A 14265-nucleotide genomic window follows, 5' to 3' on the forward strand; every position below is an offset into this window, starting at 1 on the left:
GTCGCCGCGACAGTACTTGCTCGCCCTCAACGCCTCAACATCCAGCACTTCCGTACCTGCAACACGATCGGGTTCAGGGTCGTGCACGGTGTGCTCGCACTCATCGCCCTCGTGTGCGCTGGCTCGCGTTCGGCGCGTGGCACCGACGCCCGCCGCGGTGCCTCCATCGCGACCGTTCATGGACACGCGCCCGGGTGCGGCGTTGGAAAGGACCCGCAATTCACGGCTGTAGAGGAGACGTGGCTCGCGGACCGCGAGGTGCGAGCTCGAGCGTACACGAGCGGGCCTGGCGCAGATTCCACACTCACCACGTTGCGCCCGCGACGTGTGTGCATGCAGCTCGTCTGTTTGCATTCGTTCATTGGAGCATGATGGAAAGGGTGCCGCGCGAAGCGCGGCAACGCTTGTAACGTATATACAGTTCAGTCAAAACCCCAACCACTGTCAAATGCTCATTGCTAACGATTTCGCCTCAACTCAGGAGTCAGAAGCTCTCCAAGAACGCGGAAACGTCGCGCTTCGACGTGCCATCCTCTTCCCACTCGGAAAGCAACGCCTGCTGTAATACCCGCATGCGCGCACGCTTATCCTCCCCGTCCTTCCCGAAAGCTTTCCCAAGGACGTCTCTTGCTTCAGCCTTGACTGCGTCAATGGTCCCCACTGGCGTGTACCCCGTCCGGAAAATCTTCTGCAGACCCGACCCCGATCGGACCTCCAGGAGCTCATAGCCAACCTTGTGCACGTCCGTCACAAGCACAGCGTTCATAGGTTGGTCCGCTGTGAACGGCCACATGATACTGTAAGGTGGCGGGTGGATCAGACGATCGACGCGCACCACGACCCAGAGGTGCTCACAGTGGAACGCAAGACGCGATTGCTTCCGTGACGCCGTTCTGGCCGCCGTGACTGAGGTACCATCCGGTGACCTGAAAAGATATATGCTCGTCAGAAAAGATACCGGGGGAAGTGAAGACAGGATACTCTTACGGGATGGTCAAGGATCATCTGCTGAGGTGTCCAAGTCGAGATCAAGCCCTTCCCGTACGATTTCACCTTCACCCTCACTTCGTCCGGAACAACGCAGAAGGGGGACGCCGCGCTCATGATCTAGGCACGGGTTGCGTGTGAGTGGTATGTAGGGAACACAACGATGGGGCTCACGAAGGGGATGTTGAGCTCCACCACGACTTCGAGGAACGCCCACAGCTTCTCCGGCGTCTTCACAGGGAAGAAGATGGACCCAAAAGATATCTGAAGGAGTCTAAGTTGCTGATCGGAGAGGCAAGCCTCTCATAATTACTCACGTATAGCAGAGAGTGCTCTCCGGAGCGTGAAAGCATCTCGCCGAGGAACGCCTCAATCTCCGCGCCTTCGGGAGATTGGATTTTCTCGTTCGCAACCGATGTCTTCGATGCCGGTGGCAGCAGTGGACCAGTAGTGTAGACTGGCCGGCCGGTTTCCGCCAACCAGTTCCTCGCCACTTGTATGCTGTCTTTCTCCCATGACTCGAACGAGGTGAGGAGGGCTCCGTCGGTCATGGCTATATGTCTGGGTATCGCGAGGTGAGTTGCCAACTCATACAGCTTGACGCAAAAGTCTCATTCTCACTCGTTGACCTGAGGAAGGAATTCTATCAAAGTGTCACCTCCGAATTCAAACTATACGATAAGTGTCAGCCGAGAGATATCAGTGTTTTATCAGGGGGTGCTCACGTCTTGGGGGTAATTATCGTAATCGTACATTGGAGGAAGGCCAGGCAGCCTAACAACACCCCCGTACTTGGTGTAGAACATCTGCCAAGGGAGTCAGGTGAGTGATGTCGTGAGGATTTCAGACGATGGTGTGTACCTCTGTCGCTACTTCGTGGTAGGGCCGCCCAGATTTACGCGATTCCTCTTCAGCCCGCACACGGATGTTGCCGAGACCGCCAACATGCGCGTCTCCAAATTGATACAGGATGCTGTAGGCGAGTCCAGACCACCATGAGTAGATCTTGACAGAGCTGCCGCTCAGGGACCGGACTATTCTGGTGTTCTTGATCGCGAAGAACTGGTGGATCAGTGCCGCGTTAGTGACGCAAAAACCGACAAAGACAAAGGGCACACACATCGAGGATTACAACCGTGGGGGCTGGAAGAGGGTCGTAGGTAGTACCCGTCTGCTGGCACTCCAAACTCTCGCCTGCGATCAGCGCTTTCCACATAGGCTCTATGAGACCGTCTCCGATTAAATCGGTCGCGGCACCCATACAGACGATCCTGTCATCGGAAGCAATGTTAACGACCGGCAACATATCTCGGAGTGAACGCTCACCTAAGGCGTTGGGGCGACTCATCGCCGTCCCCAAAGTTGCGTGCTGCTTCTTTGGTGAGACGATCAAACAGTATGCCGGTAGACAGCAGTGTGACACAAAGGTCTGTCTGCATTTTGACGAGATGTGCACAGAAGGTGACCAATGGGCGAGCATGACCTATGGAGAGCTCAGTTCATGGTCGCGTGAATATGTGTGAGCGAAACACTCACCCCAGGCTTGAATGCAGTTTGCGACGAGGTGGGTGCGCGTAGTGGGGGTCATGGTGGTGGTGTTCGAAGAGATGCTGCTTCCCTGTCGAATATCTCCCGTGCCCAGCTGCTTTTGTAGGGGGGCCAAATGGCGTGCTGTCCGGACGCACAAACCTTCGAGTGCGCCTGTAATGATCAATTCACCTTCACAGCCCCGGTGGAGTCAGCGGCCAGAGATAGGGATTCATTGTAGAAGCCGCCCTCCTGGCGACAGCTTGGGCGGCGAGTGAGCAACAGCCTTCGAATGCTGACACATGATGAACTTCATACGCTTTCTCTTGGATGCGATAAAATTAGAGGTGAGAACTGGATTGTGTGGACGACTCGTTAAAATATATAGATGGGAAATGTGAGCTTTCTTCTGTATACTAGCCCGTGTCATGAGCGTTAGTGGGCGGCGCTCGCTGAGAAGGATGATATCCCGAAGTATGACGATGTCGTCACCCTACACGAGCAATTCGACGTGACTGAGTTCACAAACGGGACGCTGTGAGCCACATGCATTCGGACCAAATGTGCCACCGACTTACGAAGCCAAGTCAGAGTACTTGTAGCCTTAACCGCCCGCTCCTAGGTTGCCGCAGGCAAACATGTCGACTTGAATTACTGTGAATAATCCCGAAGGTGGGCATGGCGGTGGGAGATGGTAATGATGGAAGCTTGTCGAGAGTATGGCGCTTGCCAGTGTGGGCTTGCCGTGGTCGGGCCGCAGTTTTTTCCCGCGTTATGTATATAACAGCCGCTCCTGAGCGCTGAGCCGCATTGAAATATTGATCACTTGTCTCGCAAAATGACAACAGCTGAACACCCCGCTGCGCACGGTGGTGGCAGCAAGTCGGAACGTACATCCAAGTGCCAAGCTCCCTTCAGGTTCGTCTTGGCGAACGCAATACTCCTGCCGGTCATCGGCGTCCCGGGTCGTTGTAACGCCAAAGCACGTCTCGTGCACAAGCTTCTGCCCAAATCTGTCACCGCCCATGTGGCCGAGATGTAGATGCTTCGCCAACTGTTCGGGAGCTCCACCTGCGTTTCATCGTCAGGAGCCCCAACTGCCTCCGATGGATGAGTCACTTGAGAAGGCCGGTTTGATGCATGCTGAGATAGAAGGAAGTTTCGGGAGGTCTGATAGATGGGTGGAGGACAAGGTTCGGGCTAGCGGCTGAGCGAATACTCCTTTTTCGCCCAGATAATTCCTGTCAGTCCCTCCGCATCCCTCAATACCATTGTGTTTTCCACGTCTACGCCTGCAGTGCATGTCCTGAGACACAGGCAGTATGCTTGGACTAACGATCGTATAGTTTCAGCACGCAGAGACGTTGCAAAAAGTACTACTTAGTACTCGTGCTAGTGCTTCGTCGCATTCACACACCCGGATGGCGGGCCAGCGGCTGCAATAGATACGTTCTCCCTTTGACTTTCGCTCTTAGCGAACCCGAGAATGTCGGGACGGAGAAGCGCACCCTCCACAATCGAGGGGTACGCCTCCAAAGAACAATAACTTCCACTGGTCAATCCAGTCGGAATCGTACGACAATAGTCCACACTGTCAGTAGATTTATGTGCGTGGACTGGAAGGTGGAAGGAGTACTTGGATACGAGGAAGAGATAGTTTACGGGTCGGAGAGACTACGTCGCCGCCAAAGGTTTGTAGACTCGCATGACGAACGCACAAGTCGGTCGGTGGTCTACAGACTCGCCAAAAATGCGGCCACATCCCGTCTCGACGCCCCGCCTTCTTCCCAGTCTCCCAACGCCGCCTGTTGCAACGCTTGCAACCGCGCCCGCTTCTCTTTGCCGTCCTCACCGAACGCCCTCCGCAAGATGTCTCGCGCCTCGTCCTTGACCGCCTCGACGGTCCCGATGGGCGTGTACCCCGTCCGGAAGATCTTCTGCAGGCCAGGGCCCGAGCGCACTTCAAGGAGCTCGTAGCCGACTTTGTGCACGTCCGTGGCGAGCACAGCGTTGATTGGTTGGTCTGCCGAAAAGGGCCACATGATGCTGGATTACGCCAGCCAATGGTATCAGACAAGACAGGCGCACGGGGCAGGGCGGAACTTACAATGGGACCCCAGCGGCGATCGACTCCGTGACGCTGTTCTGGCCGCCATGGCTAACATACCATCCGGTTGCCTGTGAAAATGCAACATTCCAGGTTGGTGATAGGGGCAACGAGACGCCCTGACTTACCGGGTGGTCGAGAATCATCTGCTGGGGCGTCCAGGTCGAGATCACGCCTTTACCGTACGTTTTGACCTTCTCGTTGACTTCGTCTGGAACTACGGCGAGGGGCGAAGCGGCGCTCATGATCTGAATATAGCCTTGATATTCAACGAAACGTTACAGATAGATAGGAAAGGATTGCACGCACGAAGGGGATGTTTAGCTCCATGACAACGTCGAGGAACGCCCATAGCTTGTCGGATATCTTCACTGGCCAGTTCATGGACCCAAATGAGATCTGTGGGGATGAATGAATCGCCACGTCCAGCACATCTGTCAACTGGCTCAGTCGCCGCTCACGTATAGAAGGGAATGCCGCCCAGAAGTTTCGAGTGTCTTTGTGAGGAACGCCTGGATCTCTGCGCCTTGAGGTGATTGAGACTTCTCGTTCTCCGTCGACGTGCTCTTGGATGCGGTAGGCAGTAGTGGGCCTGCAATGAAGACAGACCGACTGGTCTCCGCCATCCAGTCCCTCGCCGTCTGCACCGCGTCTTTCTCCCATGACAAGCACGAGATGAGAATTGCGCCGTCGACGGTCTTGTTGACCCTAGAACGAGAGGCGTAACTTAGCACCCAGATCTCAGGAACGTGCTAAACTTACTCGTTTACACGTGATAGGACGTCGACGATAGCTTTACCGTCGCCTAATGCCTAGAAAAATCGTGATCAGTCGACCGGCGATGTGCTTGCAGACTCCTAAGAACACAGTGCATACCTCTTGGGGGTAGTACTCGTAGTCATACATCGGCGGCAGGCCCTGCATCCTAATAACGTCCCCGCGCTTGGACGTTATGATCTAGGGACGCGCAGCTGTAGCAGAACTGAGAGCATGCCGAACACAGATGCATACCTCCACCGCGACGTCGGCGAAGTCCCGCCCGGAGCGGCGTGACTCTTCCTCAGCACGCTCATGAATATTTCCGAGGCCACCAACGTGCGTATCACCGAAGAGTTGGAGGATGGAGTAAGTCAGAGCGGGCCATAAGGCGTAGATTTTGACAGATTTGCCACTGATCGCGCGCACGATCCCAATGTTCTTGACTCCGACGACCTGGCGCAAGGATAAACACTGAGGCAAGGCAATTGCATCTGCAAGCACTCATACTCACATCGAAGATGACAGCCGGGGGTGTTGGAAGAGGAGCGTAGCGGGTATCGGTTTGCTTGCACACAATCTCCTCTCCCGCGACCAACGCCCTCCACCATGGCTCTATCTGGCCGTCCCCGATCATGTCGGTTGTGGCACCCATACTCACAATCCTGGACAGACGCGCATTAAGGTATGCGATGAAGCGGGAATACTACGCCGAGCGCTCACCTGAGTCGCTGGGCAGACTCGTCGCCTACGTCGAAGCTGCGCGCCTTTTCCTTGTTGAGGCGTTCGAACAGCAGGGACGTGACGAGGAAGGTGACATGAAGGTCCGGCTTCATCTTGACGACGCGGGCACAGAAAGTGACCAACGGGCGTGCATGGCCTGGGGGATTGCAGCGAAAGTAAGCGACTGCTTTGCTCGAGATGCCTGGGAGCTTACTCCAAGTATGGATGCAGTTTGCGACGAGGTGGGTCGAAGTGGAGGACATGATCACAATGGTGGCCTTGAGGAATTGACTTCTGGGTCGTCGACCGTCTTGTCCCTTTAAGCCGAATCCTGTGTACGCGTAGCGCAGGGTGTGAGCTCGAAACGCGTCCGATGTAGGCCCATCCTTGACCAATGACGGGCCTTTCGGTGGAAAAACCGACTCAGCACAATCTAGCTTACGCTGAGAAGTGTGGTACTCAATAGTCATGCATCATGAGCCATTGGATGATCATGGCTATCATGTAGGAGATCGGCACCGCCATGTTACAGTTAAGATTGAGGCGTGTTGTCTCCGTTGAGTCATGGGCAGTCATCCCAAGCACACGGAACAGGCTCGGAAATCAAAGCGAACATGACTCGTGCACACTGCACGTACCTGTGGCAGCGTCGCCGTGGCTTCGAAGAGATAGTAAGTAGACGGTGGCTCTGTGGTGGAATGGCGAGCCTGCAAGCTTTTCGTACCTCTAAAAACACATCAAACATGATTTGTCATGCATATGTCGACATAAAGAGCGTTCGGCGGTCGGCCAAAATAAGCTGAACGAGCGGCGTGTTGGTGGGAGACGACAACCAGCGGTAGGGCGCCTAATGGGCACTCTCCTGCCGTTTCGACCATCGTCCCGTTCTTCGCCCGATGTTTTGGCCCTCTGCTTTTACCGTTTTCTGTCATCTTGCCGACCCACGGGAACTTAGCTGTCGTTTCGTTGTCGGCTGCTTTTTCGAATTCCCTGTCATCGCAACCGACTGCTACGGGCGAAAACCCAACCGCTATCTCCGCAAGACATCAGACGTCCACAACCTACCTCACGATCTTCACTACACAAACGCTGGTTCTTATTGCTCAAGATATGGAGATATGGGAGGCGTCGTTCCCGGTGCTCACCGAAAGCTTCGCCGCTCAACTACTGGTATGGGTATGTCAATGTTATCGTTCATGCGAATGGTGAGGCCTTGAGGCACGGATGGCGGCCCTTGCGAGGTGCAGACGGCGGTGTACATCGACGGTCGGTGGCCGTTTCGTGGAAATTACAAAAGGGTAGTTTCGCTTGAGATGCGCGGATGATTTGAAACGAACTGCGCGTTCTGGTCAGGCTGTCGCAGAGGCGGACATGCGGCCTCCGCCCTGAAAGCATGTCATACGTCCCCCTTCATAGACTTAATCTTCCCCTTTCTCGTTCCAGCTGTTTTCATAACGATAGCCTGATGGTCAACATAAGCGTTGATCGAGTCTCAAAAACACGTCACCATCATTATTATGCGCAGGCGCTTGTTCGGATCTAGCGCCGGCTCGGCAGCGCGACGGCGCCATCGGTCGTGCCGCGAAGCGGACGGAGTCCAAGTTTAACGGCCTACTCGAGACGATTAGCCGAAGCTATCGTTATCGCTTCATGGTCATGTTTTTCTTCAGGCGCACCATGGATATCCCACGACCACGCCCGGTAGGCCTCACACCTGTATGCACTGCGAACCAGTGATTATAAAATTTCTCGTCCCGTCACCACCCTCGAGCGAGCGGAAGTACCAACCGACCTCTTTTCGGCTCACATCTGTAGCTTAAGTCGCAACAAGTCACTTCGTGCTTCCTTAACGGCTTCGTGATCGAATTATAGAAAAGCCGTGATAGCGTGCTTTCCCTCTCTCGTCGTCTACAAGCTTTTCAAAACCGCCAGTACATCGCGTCTCGACCCACCCCCCTCCCTCCACTCGTCCAGCATCGCTTTTCTTAAGCCCTGCAGACACGCCCGCTTCTCCCGCCCTTCTGCCTCGAACGCCTTGCCCAGCCCCTCACATGCCTCTGCTCGCACGGTTTCGACAGTCACGACGGGGGTGTAGCCCGTGCGGCAAATCTTCTTCGGCCCGTACCTCGAGGAGCTCGTAGCTGAAGTTGTGCACGTCCGTAGCAAGGACAGCGTCCGTCGGCTGGTCGCCGTCGAAGGGCCAGAATATCCCGCGGGTGAGCCGAGATGTGTGAGTGCCTGCTGAATTTGGTGATGTAGACGATTGTGGGATGATGCACAGGGCGCAGCGGACATGATCGATTCGGTCAGACCGTTCTGGACACCGGGGCCGACGTACCAGCCCGTCGCCTAGTAGAGTGTTAATGCGTTGATCAACAGTGGAGGATGCGCGGATGTGCACGAGGACTAACGGGATGGCTGAGGATCGTTTGCTACGGACTCCAGGAAGATAATAGTCCCTTGCCATAAGCTTTAACTTTGTCCTTGATCTCATCCGGAAAGCTGGTCATAGGGGACGCAGTACTCATGATCTGCCACAGCCTATCAGTAAGGTTAGAGCAACATGCGCAAGAGACTTACAAAAGGTATGTCGAGCTCCATGACGACACCAAGAAATGCACACAGATCCTTGGACGTCTTGACTGGCCAGAAGATCGAGTCGAATGAGATCGAACAAATACTTCCAGATGAAGACGCACAGCGCTCACTGTCTGATTAGCTCGAGATATACTCACATATAACACCGTCTTTACCAGTGTTCTGGATCACCGGTCAGTGCATGGTGGAGACATTATGGAACAGGCGCAGCCTAGTCGTTTGAGTGCGGAGAGAACCCCAGGGTGCCTCCGTCTGGGGTGGGGAGCTGGCACGGCGGAATGGTCAGCGACGACGCGTCTCTGAGTCCAGTCGCGGGGGCGGGCACACACCTCCTGGCTGAAGTGCTCGTAGTTGCAAAACACAGCTGCGCGAATGCTGGATGAGTAGCGTTCGGTCACGCTCTGCGACGGACCGTAGGCTGCTCACCTCCAAAGCGCACGCTTCGTACGACTCGCCCGTCAGCCTCGCGCGCTCCTCGGCGCGCGCCGCGACGGACGTTTCCGCGCCCGCCAAAGTGCTCATCTCTGATCCGGTAGAGGATCGAGTACGTGAGCACGGGCCACCAGGAGTAGACCCTCACTGCGCGGCCGCTCGGCTGACGGACTGTCTCGACGTCCCCGACCGCGAAGATCTGCCAGTTCCATGGGTCAGTCCAACCCAAGTCGTCGCGAGGGGCCATCAATAATGACGGCTGAAGGCTTGGGGAAGAACGTCGTCGTGCCGAAAAACCACTCACCCCATATTTGAAGGCAGCTTGCGACGACGTGTCTGAGTGAGTTGTCGGCCATTGAACATACGGTTTTTGGAGATAGGATGTATCTGAATAAAAGTTGTGTTATGTATCATAGACGGCGGTGGGAGAAAGCAACGCTTACGACTGCCGTCCGATGCTTGGTGATGGCTGAAGGGGTTCTAAGGCCTCGAATGTTGACGTTGACGTGCTGTAGCAAGAAGAACAGTAGAAAGGGCAGAAGCACCGGGATAGTACGACTCTACGAGCGGCCAAGATGCGTTAAGGGCATTCGGTGTTGATGATACCGTACGCGTCTGATCTGCTAGAGGCTGGGCGCGACAGCTACGATCGTAGTCGATGCACTGAGACGATGGTCGGTAAACACTCACGGAAGCCACGACGTCACTGATCTGCATAGATGGCAAGCGTCGGAGGGCTGGGGATGCTGCGGACTGCGCGCCGGGTGTTGGAGTCGGACGGCGGGACGGGGAGGTTAACTGGTGAATGTTGGGATGCCTAGCAAGCGGACCGCCGTCGTCGAGCACTGTGAGCCCGCCCAAGAGGAGAGGGTGTCATGGGGCAGACGGGGGCTCAGCGTCCGAGCGAATATATGATGTCATTGGGGTACATGCGACGTTCGGCACTGGCAAGTGCACGTGTGGGTTCTGCGAGCGGATTCGCGGAAACTCGGGTTGCTGGCAAGAGGACACATAAGAAAGGGAAGTGTGCGACAAGCATGCTCACCGCACCATGTCCATCACCGAACCGCTTCCTCATCAACTATTCCGAGCCTGCCAGCCCATAGTGAAACTCGATGTTGCCGAAAAGATAGTCGATTCAGGGCGATTGAGGTCGTTGTCCGAGTTGCAAAGGGGATCAGTGACTCGTGAGCGTAATATCGAATCACGTGTGAGTGACTGTTCGCGTCTGTCACGTACTTGCGCCGCCTCAAACGTTCAACATTGGGCTGGGCCCGGCGGGAAACCGCCGCCTCGCATTGTTCGTCGTGGAAACGGATGAAGGGCGAGATAGCGCCCCGGATGGCGACAACCTGCACAAATTTCTGCGGCTTGCCCCCGCGTCTGTATCGCGCGCACCTATCCGTTTATCGATTCGCTGATATACTGGTCCGGTGTCGGGCATTAGTACTCTCCCCTAGGCAGCCCTTTTACTATCAAAGGTCGGACATGAGTAAGCCAAGAGGGGTCTCCTACGGCCCACAGGTATAAATACAAGGCAGCCAATCTTGTGCTGCCCATCGTCACTGATACTCCCCATATTATCCCAAACATGGCACAGAAACCTCTCGTCCTCATCCTCGGGCCGGCAGGTCACACCGGCGACAGCATCGTTGAAGGCCTGTTGGAATCCGGGAACTACGTGAGTGTTAAAATATGTTCTCGATCCACTGGAAGAATCGCTTATCAGACTCAACAGCGAGTCGCCGGCCTCGTCCGCCCTTCATCCCTCACAAAGCCGTCCACCGAGAAGCTACGACAGCGTGGCGTCGAAATCCGTGCAGGGGACCTCAAAGACAGCATGGCCGACCTCAAGAAGCACCTCGAGGGCGTCGACATCGTCGTCAGCTGCATCCTCGCCATGGTCGTCCTCGACCAGAAGGACCTCATCCGCGCGGCGAAGGAAGTGGGCGTGAAGCGCTTCATCCCCTGCGACTGGGCCACACCTGGCCAGCGCGGGATCCGTCCCATGGGCGACATGGTGCGTCCCTCCAGCTCGGGACCAGTATCGACACTCAGCATCCCGCCCTCACACCACAGAAAGGCGAAATCCGCGACTTCATCGTCGATATCGGCCTCCCACACACCTTCATCGACGTCGGCTGGTGGATGCAGCTCTTCCTTCCGCTCCCCGCACGCAGCAAGCGCGAACCGGAGGTGCACGCCCGCGTCAACACCGAGTACGCGGGCGGGACGACGCCGACCGCGCTGACTGATCTCCGGACCATTGGCCGATGGGTCGCGCGCATCATCGCAGACCCCCGCACGCTGAACCACCCGGTCCTCATCTGTGAGGATGAGCGCACGCAAAAGGACGCGTTCGAGATCGGGTGCAGGCTGAGCGGAGAGGCGGAATCTCTGGCTGCGAAGCGGATATCTGTGAGCGTTTTCTTCTCGTCGAGTTCCACATTGGATCGAGACTCACGGGAAATTGATAGATATCTGCGGAAGAGATCGAGTCGCGGTTCATCAAGTTCAAGGCTGCGTCGGAGGCGTCGGAGAACCCGATGGCGTGGGAGATCCTCTATCCGTACTGGACGATGGCCTACGTGAAGAGTATATACGTGATGGGCGAGAATTCGATTGCAAGTGCTAAGAAGATTGGGTACCTCGACGCGCAAGCACTGTATCCCGACATGACGCGGACGACGCTCGAGAGCTTCGCGGAGTGGTTCTACGCGTTGGAGGAACCCGCGTACGCTCATTTCTAGGAGGAGTGTATCCTTAAATCGGTAGTGCACGTAAGGGCGAATCAAACGCCTCGTTACTTCGCCCCTCATAGCCTTCGGGCTTGGATTCGACGTATCAGTTTTCTCAAACAGCATGTGTGTGACGTAGTAGGTTGTATACACATCAATATTGAAGAGGTCCTTGCGGGCCCCGTCCAAACCTACAGGCTCTCCAAGAAAGCAGCCACGTCCCGCTTGGACACTCCTCCTTGTTCCCATTCCGCCAATGTAGCCCGCTGTAGCCCCCGCATGCGCGCACGCTTCTCCTCCCCGTCCTTCCCGAACGCTTTCCCAAGGACGTCTCTTGCTTCAGCCTTGACTGCGTCGATGGTCCCCACTGGCGTGTACCCCGTCCGGAAAATCCTCTGCAGACCCGAGCCCGATCGGACCTCCAGGAGCTCATAGCCAACCTTGTGCACGTCCGTCACAAGCACAGCGTTCATAGGCTGGTCCGCTGCGAACGGCCACATGATACTGTAAGGTGGCGGGTGGATCAGACGATCGACGCGCACCACGACCCAGAGGTGCTCACAGTGGAACGCAAGATGCGATTGCTTCCGTGACGCCGTTCTGGCCGCCGTGACTGAGGTACCATCCGGTAACCTGACAAGACATATGCTCGTCAGGAAAGATACCGGGGACATTGAAGACAGGATACTCTTACGGGATGGTCAAGGATCATCTGCTGAGGTGTCCAGGTCGAGATCAAGCCCTTCCCGTACGATTTCACCTTCTCCTTCACTTCTTCCGGAACAACGCAGAAGGGCGATGCCGCGCTCATGATCTAGGAACGGGTTGCGTGTGAGTGGTATGTAGGGAACACAACGATGGGGCTCACGAAGGGGATGTTGAGCTCCACCACGACTTCGAGGAACGCCCACAGCTTCTCCGGCGTCTTCACAGGGAAGAAGACGGACCCAAAAGATATCTGAGGGAGTCTAAGTTGCTGATCGGAGAGGCAAGCCTCTCATAATTACTCACGTATAGCAGAGAGTGCTCTCCGGAGCGTGAAAGCATCTCGCCGAGGAACGCCTCAATCTCCGCGCCTTCGGGAGATTGGATTTTCTCGTTCGCAACCGATGTCTTCGACGCCGGTGGCAGCAGTGGACCGGTAGTGTAGACTGGCCGGCCGGTTTCCGCCAACCAGTTCCTCGCCACTTGTATACCCTCCTTTTCCCATGACTCAAAAGAGAGGAGGAGGACTCCGTCAGTCGTGGCCAGATTTCTAGGCACCTAGATGTCAGTACCGTGCTCATACAGCTTGATGTGAAGTTCTAATTCTCACTCGTTGACTTGAGGTATGAGTTCGGTCATAGCCTTGTCTCCGAGTGAGAACTGAAAACACAGGTAGTGTCAGAGGGATCCTAGTAGGATGGTAGGGTGATCACGTCTTGGGTGTAATTCTCGTAATCGAACATCGGAGGGAGCCCGGGCAGTCCAACAACACCCCCGTACTTCGTGTAGAACATCTGCGAAGCGAGTCAGGTGCCAAGCGGTGCTGTGAGGATTTCAGACGATGATATGTACCTCCATCGCTACTTCGTGGTAGGGCCGCCCAGATTTACGCGATTCCTCTTCAGCCCGCACACGGATGTTGCCGAGACCGCCAACGTGCGCGTCTCCAAATTGATACAGGATGTGGTAGGTGAGTCCAGGCCACCATGAGTGGATCCTGACGGAGCTGCCGCTCAGAGATCGGACTATTCTGGTATTCTTGATCGCGAAGAACTGGTAGACCGATGCCGTGTCAGTGACACAAAAACCGACGAAGACAAAGTGTGCGTACGTCGAAGATGACGGCCGTGGGGACTGGAAGAGGGTTGTAGCTGGTACCCGTCTGCTGGCACTCCAAACCCTCGCCTGCGATCAGCGCTTTCCACATAGGCTCTATGAGACCGTCTCCAATGAAATCATTAGCGACACCCATACAGACGATCCTGTCATCGGAAGCAATGTCAATGTCAACGACTAGCAATATATCCCTCTGCGCATGCTCACCTAAGGCGTTGGGACGACTCATCGCCGATTTCAAAGTTGCGTGCTGCTTCCTTGGTGAGGCGGCCAAACATCGCGGCGGTAGTCAGTAGCGTGACACAAAGGTCCGTCTTCATTTTGACGAGACGTGCACAGAGGGTGACCAAAGGGCGAGCATGACCTATGGAAAGTTCGGTTCATGCATGTGAGGGTGAATGTGTGTGAGCAAAGTACTCACCCCAGGCTTGAATGCAGTTTGCGACGAGGTGGATGCGTGTAGTGGCGGTCATGGCAAAGAAATGCCCTGTCGAACGTCTCCTGTGCCCGGCTGCTTTTGTAGTTGGACCCAATAACGGACATGCTGTTAAGTTGTCCAAACCGTCAAGCATGCCT

At 55.7% G+C, this 14265-nt stretch overlaps 5 protein-coding genes across 5 annotated transcripts; 1 reads left to right on the plus strand and 4 right to left on the minus strand.

The window, feature by feature from the left end:
- Positions 1-484: 484 nt before the first annotated feature.
- BXZ73DRAFT_103085 (UDP-Glycosyltransferase/glycogen phosphorylase) lies at positions 485-2575 on the minus strand (the record flags this gene model as incomplete). Its single annotated transcript, XM_048015466.1, has 11 exons — positions 485-797; positions 856-926; positions 988-1107; positions 1162-1251; positions 1305-1548; positions 1609-1658; positions 1713-1793; positions 1849-2049; positions 2108-2258; positions 2314-2470; positions 2524-2575. The coding sequence occupies 11 exons, from the start codon at positions 2573-2575 to the stop codon at positions 485-487; spliced, it is 1530 nt and encodes a 509-aa protein (XP_047876159.1).
- Positions 2576-4247: 1672 nt separating this feature from the next.
- Positions 4248-6363, minus strand: BXZ73DRAFT_103086 (UDP-Glycosyltransferase/glycogen phosphorylase; the record flags this gene model as incomplete). The annotated part of the gene is made up of 11 exons (XM_048015467.1): positions 4248-4560; positions 4622-4692; positions 4750-4869; positions 4931-5020; positions 5083-5329; positions 5384-5433; positions 5498-5578; positions 5633-5833; positions 5892-6042; positions 6101-6257; positions 6315-6363. The coding sequence occupies 11 exons, from the start codon at positions 6361-6363 to the stop codon at positions 4248-4250; spliced, it is 1530 nt and encodes a 509-aa protein (XP_047876160.1).
- Positions 6364-8909: 2546 nt separating this feature from the next.
- BXZ73DRAFT_103087 (uncharacterized protein) lies at positions 8910-9377 on the minus strand (the record flags this gene model as incomplete). Its single annotated transcript, XM_048015468.1, has 3 exons — positions 8910-8963; positions 9028-9062; positions 9125-9377. The coding sequence occupies 3 exons, from the start codon at positions 9375-9377 to the stop codon at positions 8910-8912; spliced, it is 342 nt and encodes a 113-aa protein (XP_047876161.1).
- A 1344-nt stretch (positions 9378-10721) lies between these two features.
- On the plus strand, positions 10722-11880 carry BXZ73DRAFT_103088 (NAD-P-binding protein; the record flags this gene model as incomplete). Its single annotated transcript, XM_048015469.1, has 4 exons — positions 10722-10811; positions 10869-11150; positions 11210-11548; positions 11608-11880. The coding sequence occupies 4 exons, from the start codon at positions 10722-10724 to the stop codon at positions 11878-11880; spliced, it is 984 nt and encodes a 327-aa protein (XP_047876162.1).
- A 179-nt stretch (positions 11881-12059) lies between these two features.
- On the minus strand, positions 12060-14162 carry BXZ73DRAFT_103089 (UDP-Glycosyltransferase/glycogen phosphorylase; the record flags this gene model as incomplete). The annotated part of the gene is made up of 11 exons (XM_048015470.1): positions 12060-12372; positions 12431-12501; positions 12563-12682; positions 12737-12826; positions 12880-13123; positions 13184-13233; positions 13287-13367; positions 13426-13626; positions 13685-13835; positions 13897-14053; positions 14111-14162. The coding sequence occupies 11 exons, from the start codon at positions 14160-14162 to the stop codon at positions 12060-12062; spliced, it is 1530 nt and encodes a 509-aa protein (XP_047876163.1).
- Between the last annotated feature and the right edge of the window lie 103 nt (positions 14163-14265).

The sequence above is a fragment of the Epithele typhae genome (assembly GCF_022376455.1).
Source record: "Epithele typhae strain CBS 203.58 chromosome Unknown BXZ73scaffold_37, whole genome shotgun sequence".
Taxonomy (NCBI): domain Eukaryota; kingdom Fungi; phylum Basidiomycota; class Agaricomycetes; order Polyporales; family Epitheliaceae; genus Epithele; species Epithele typhae.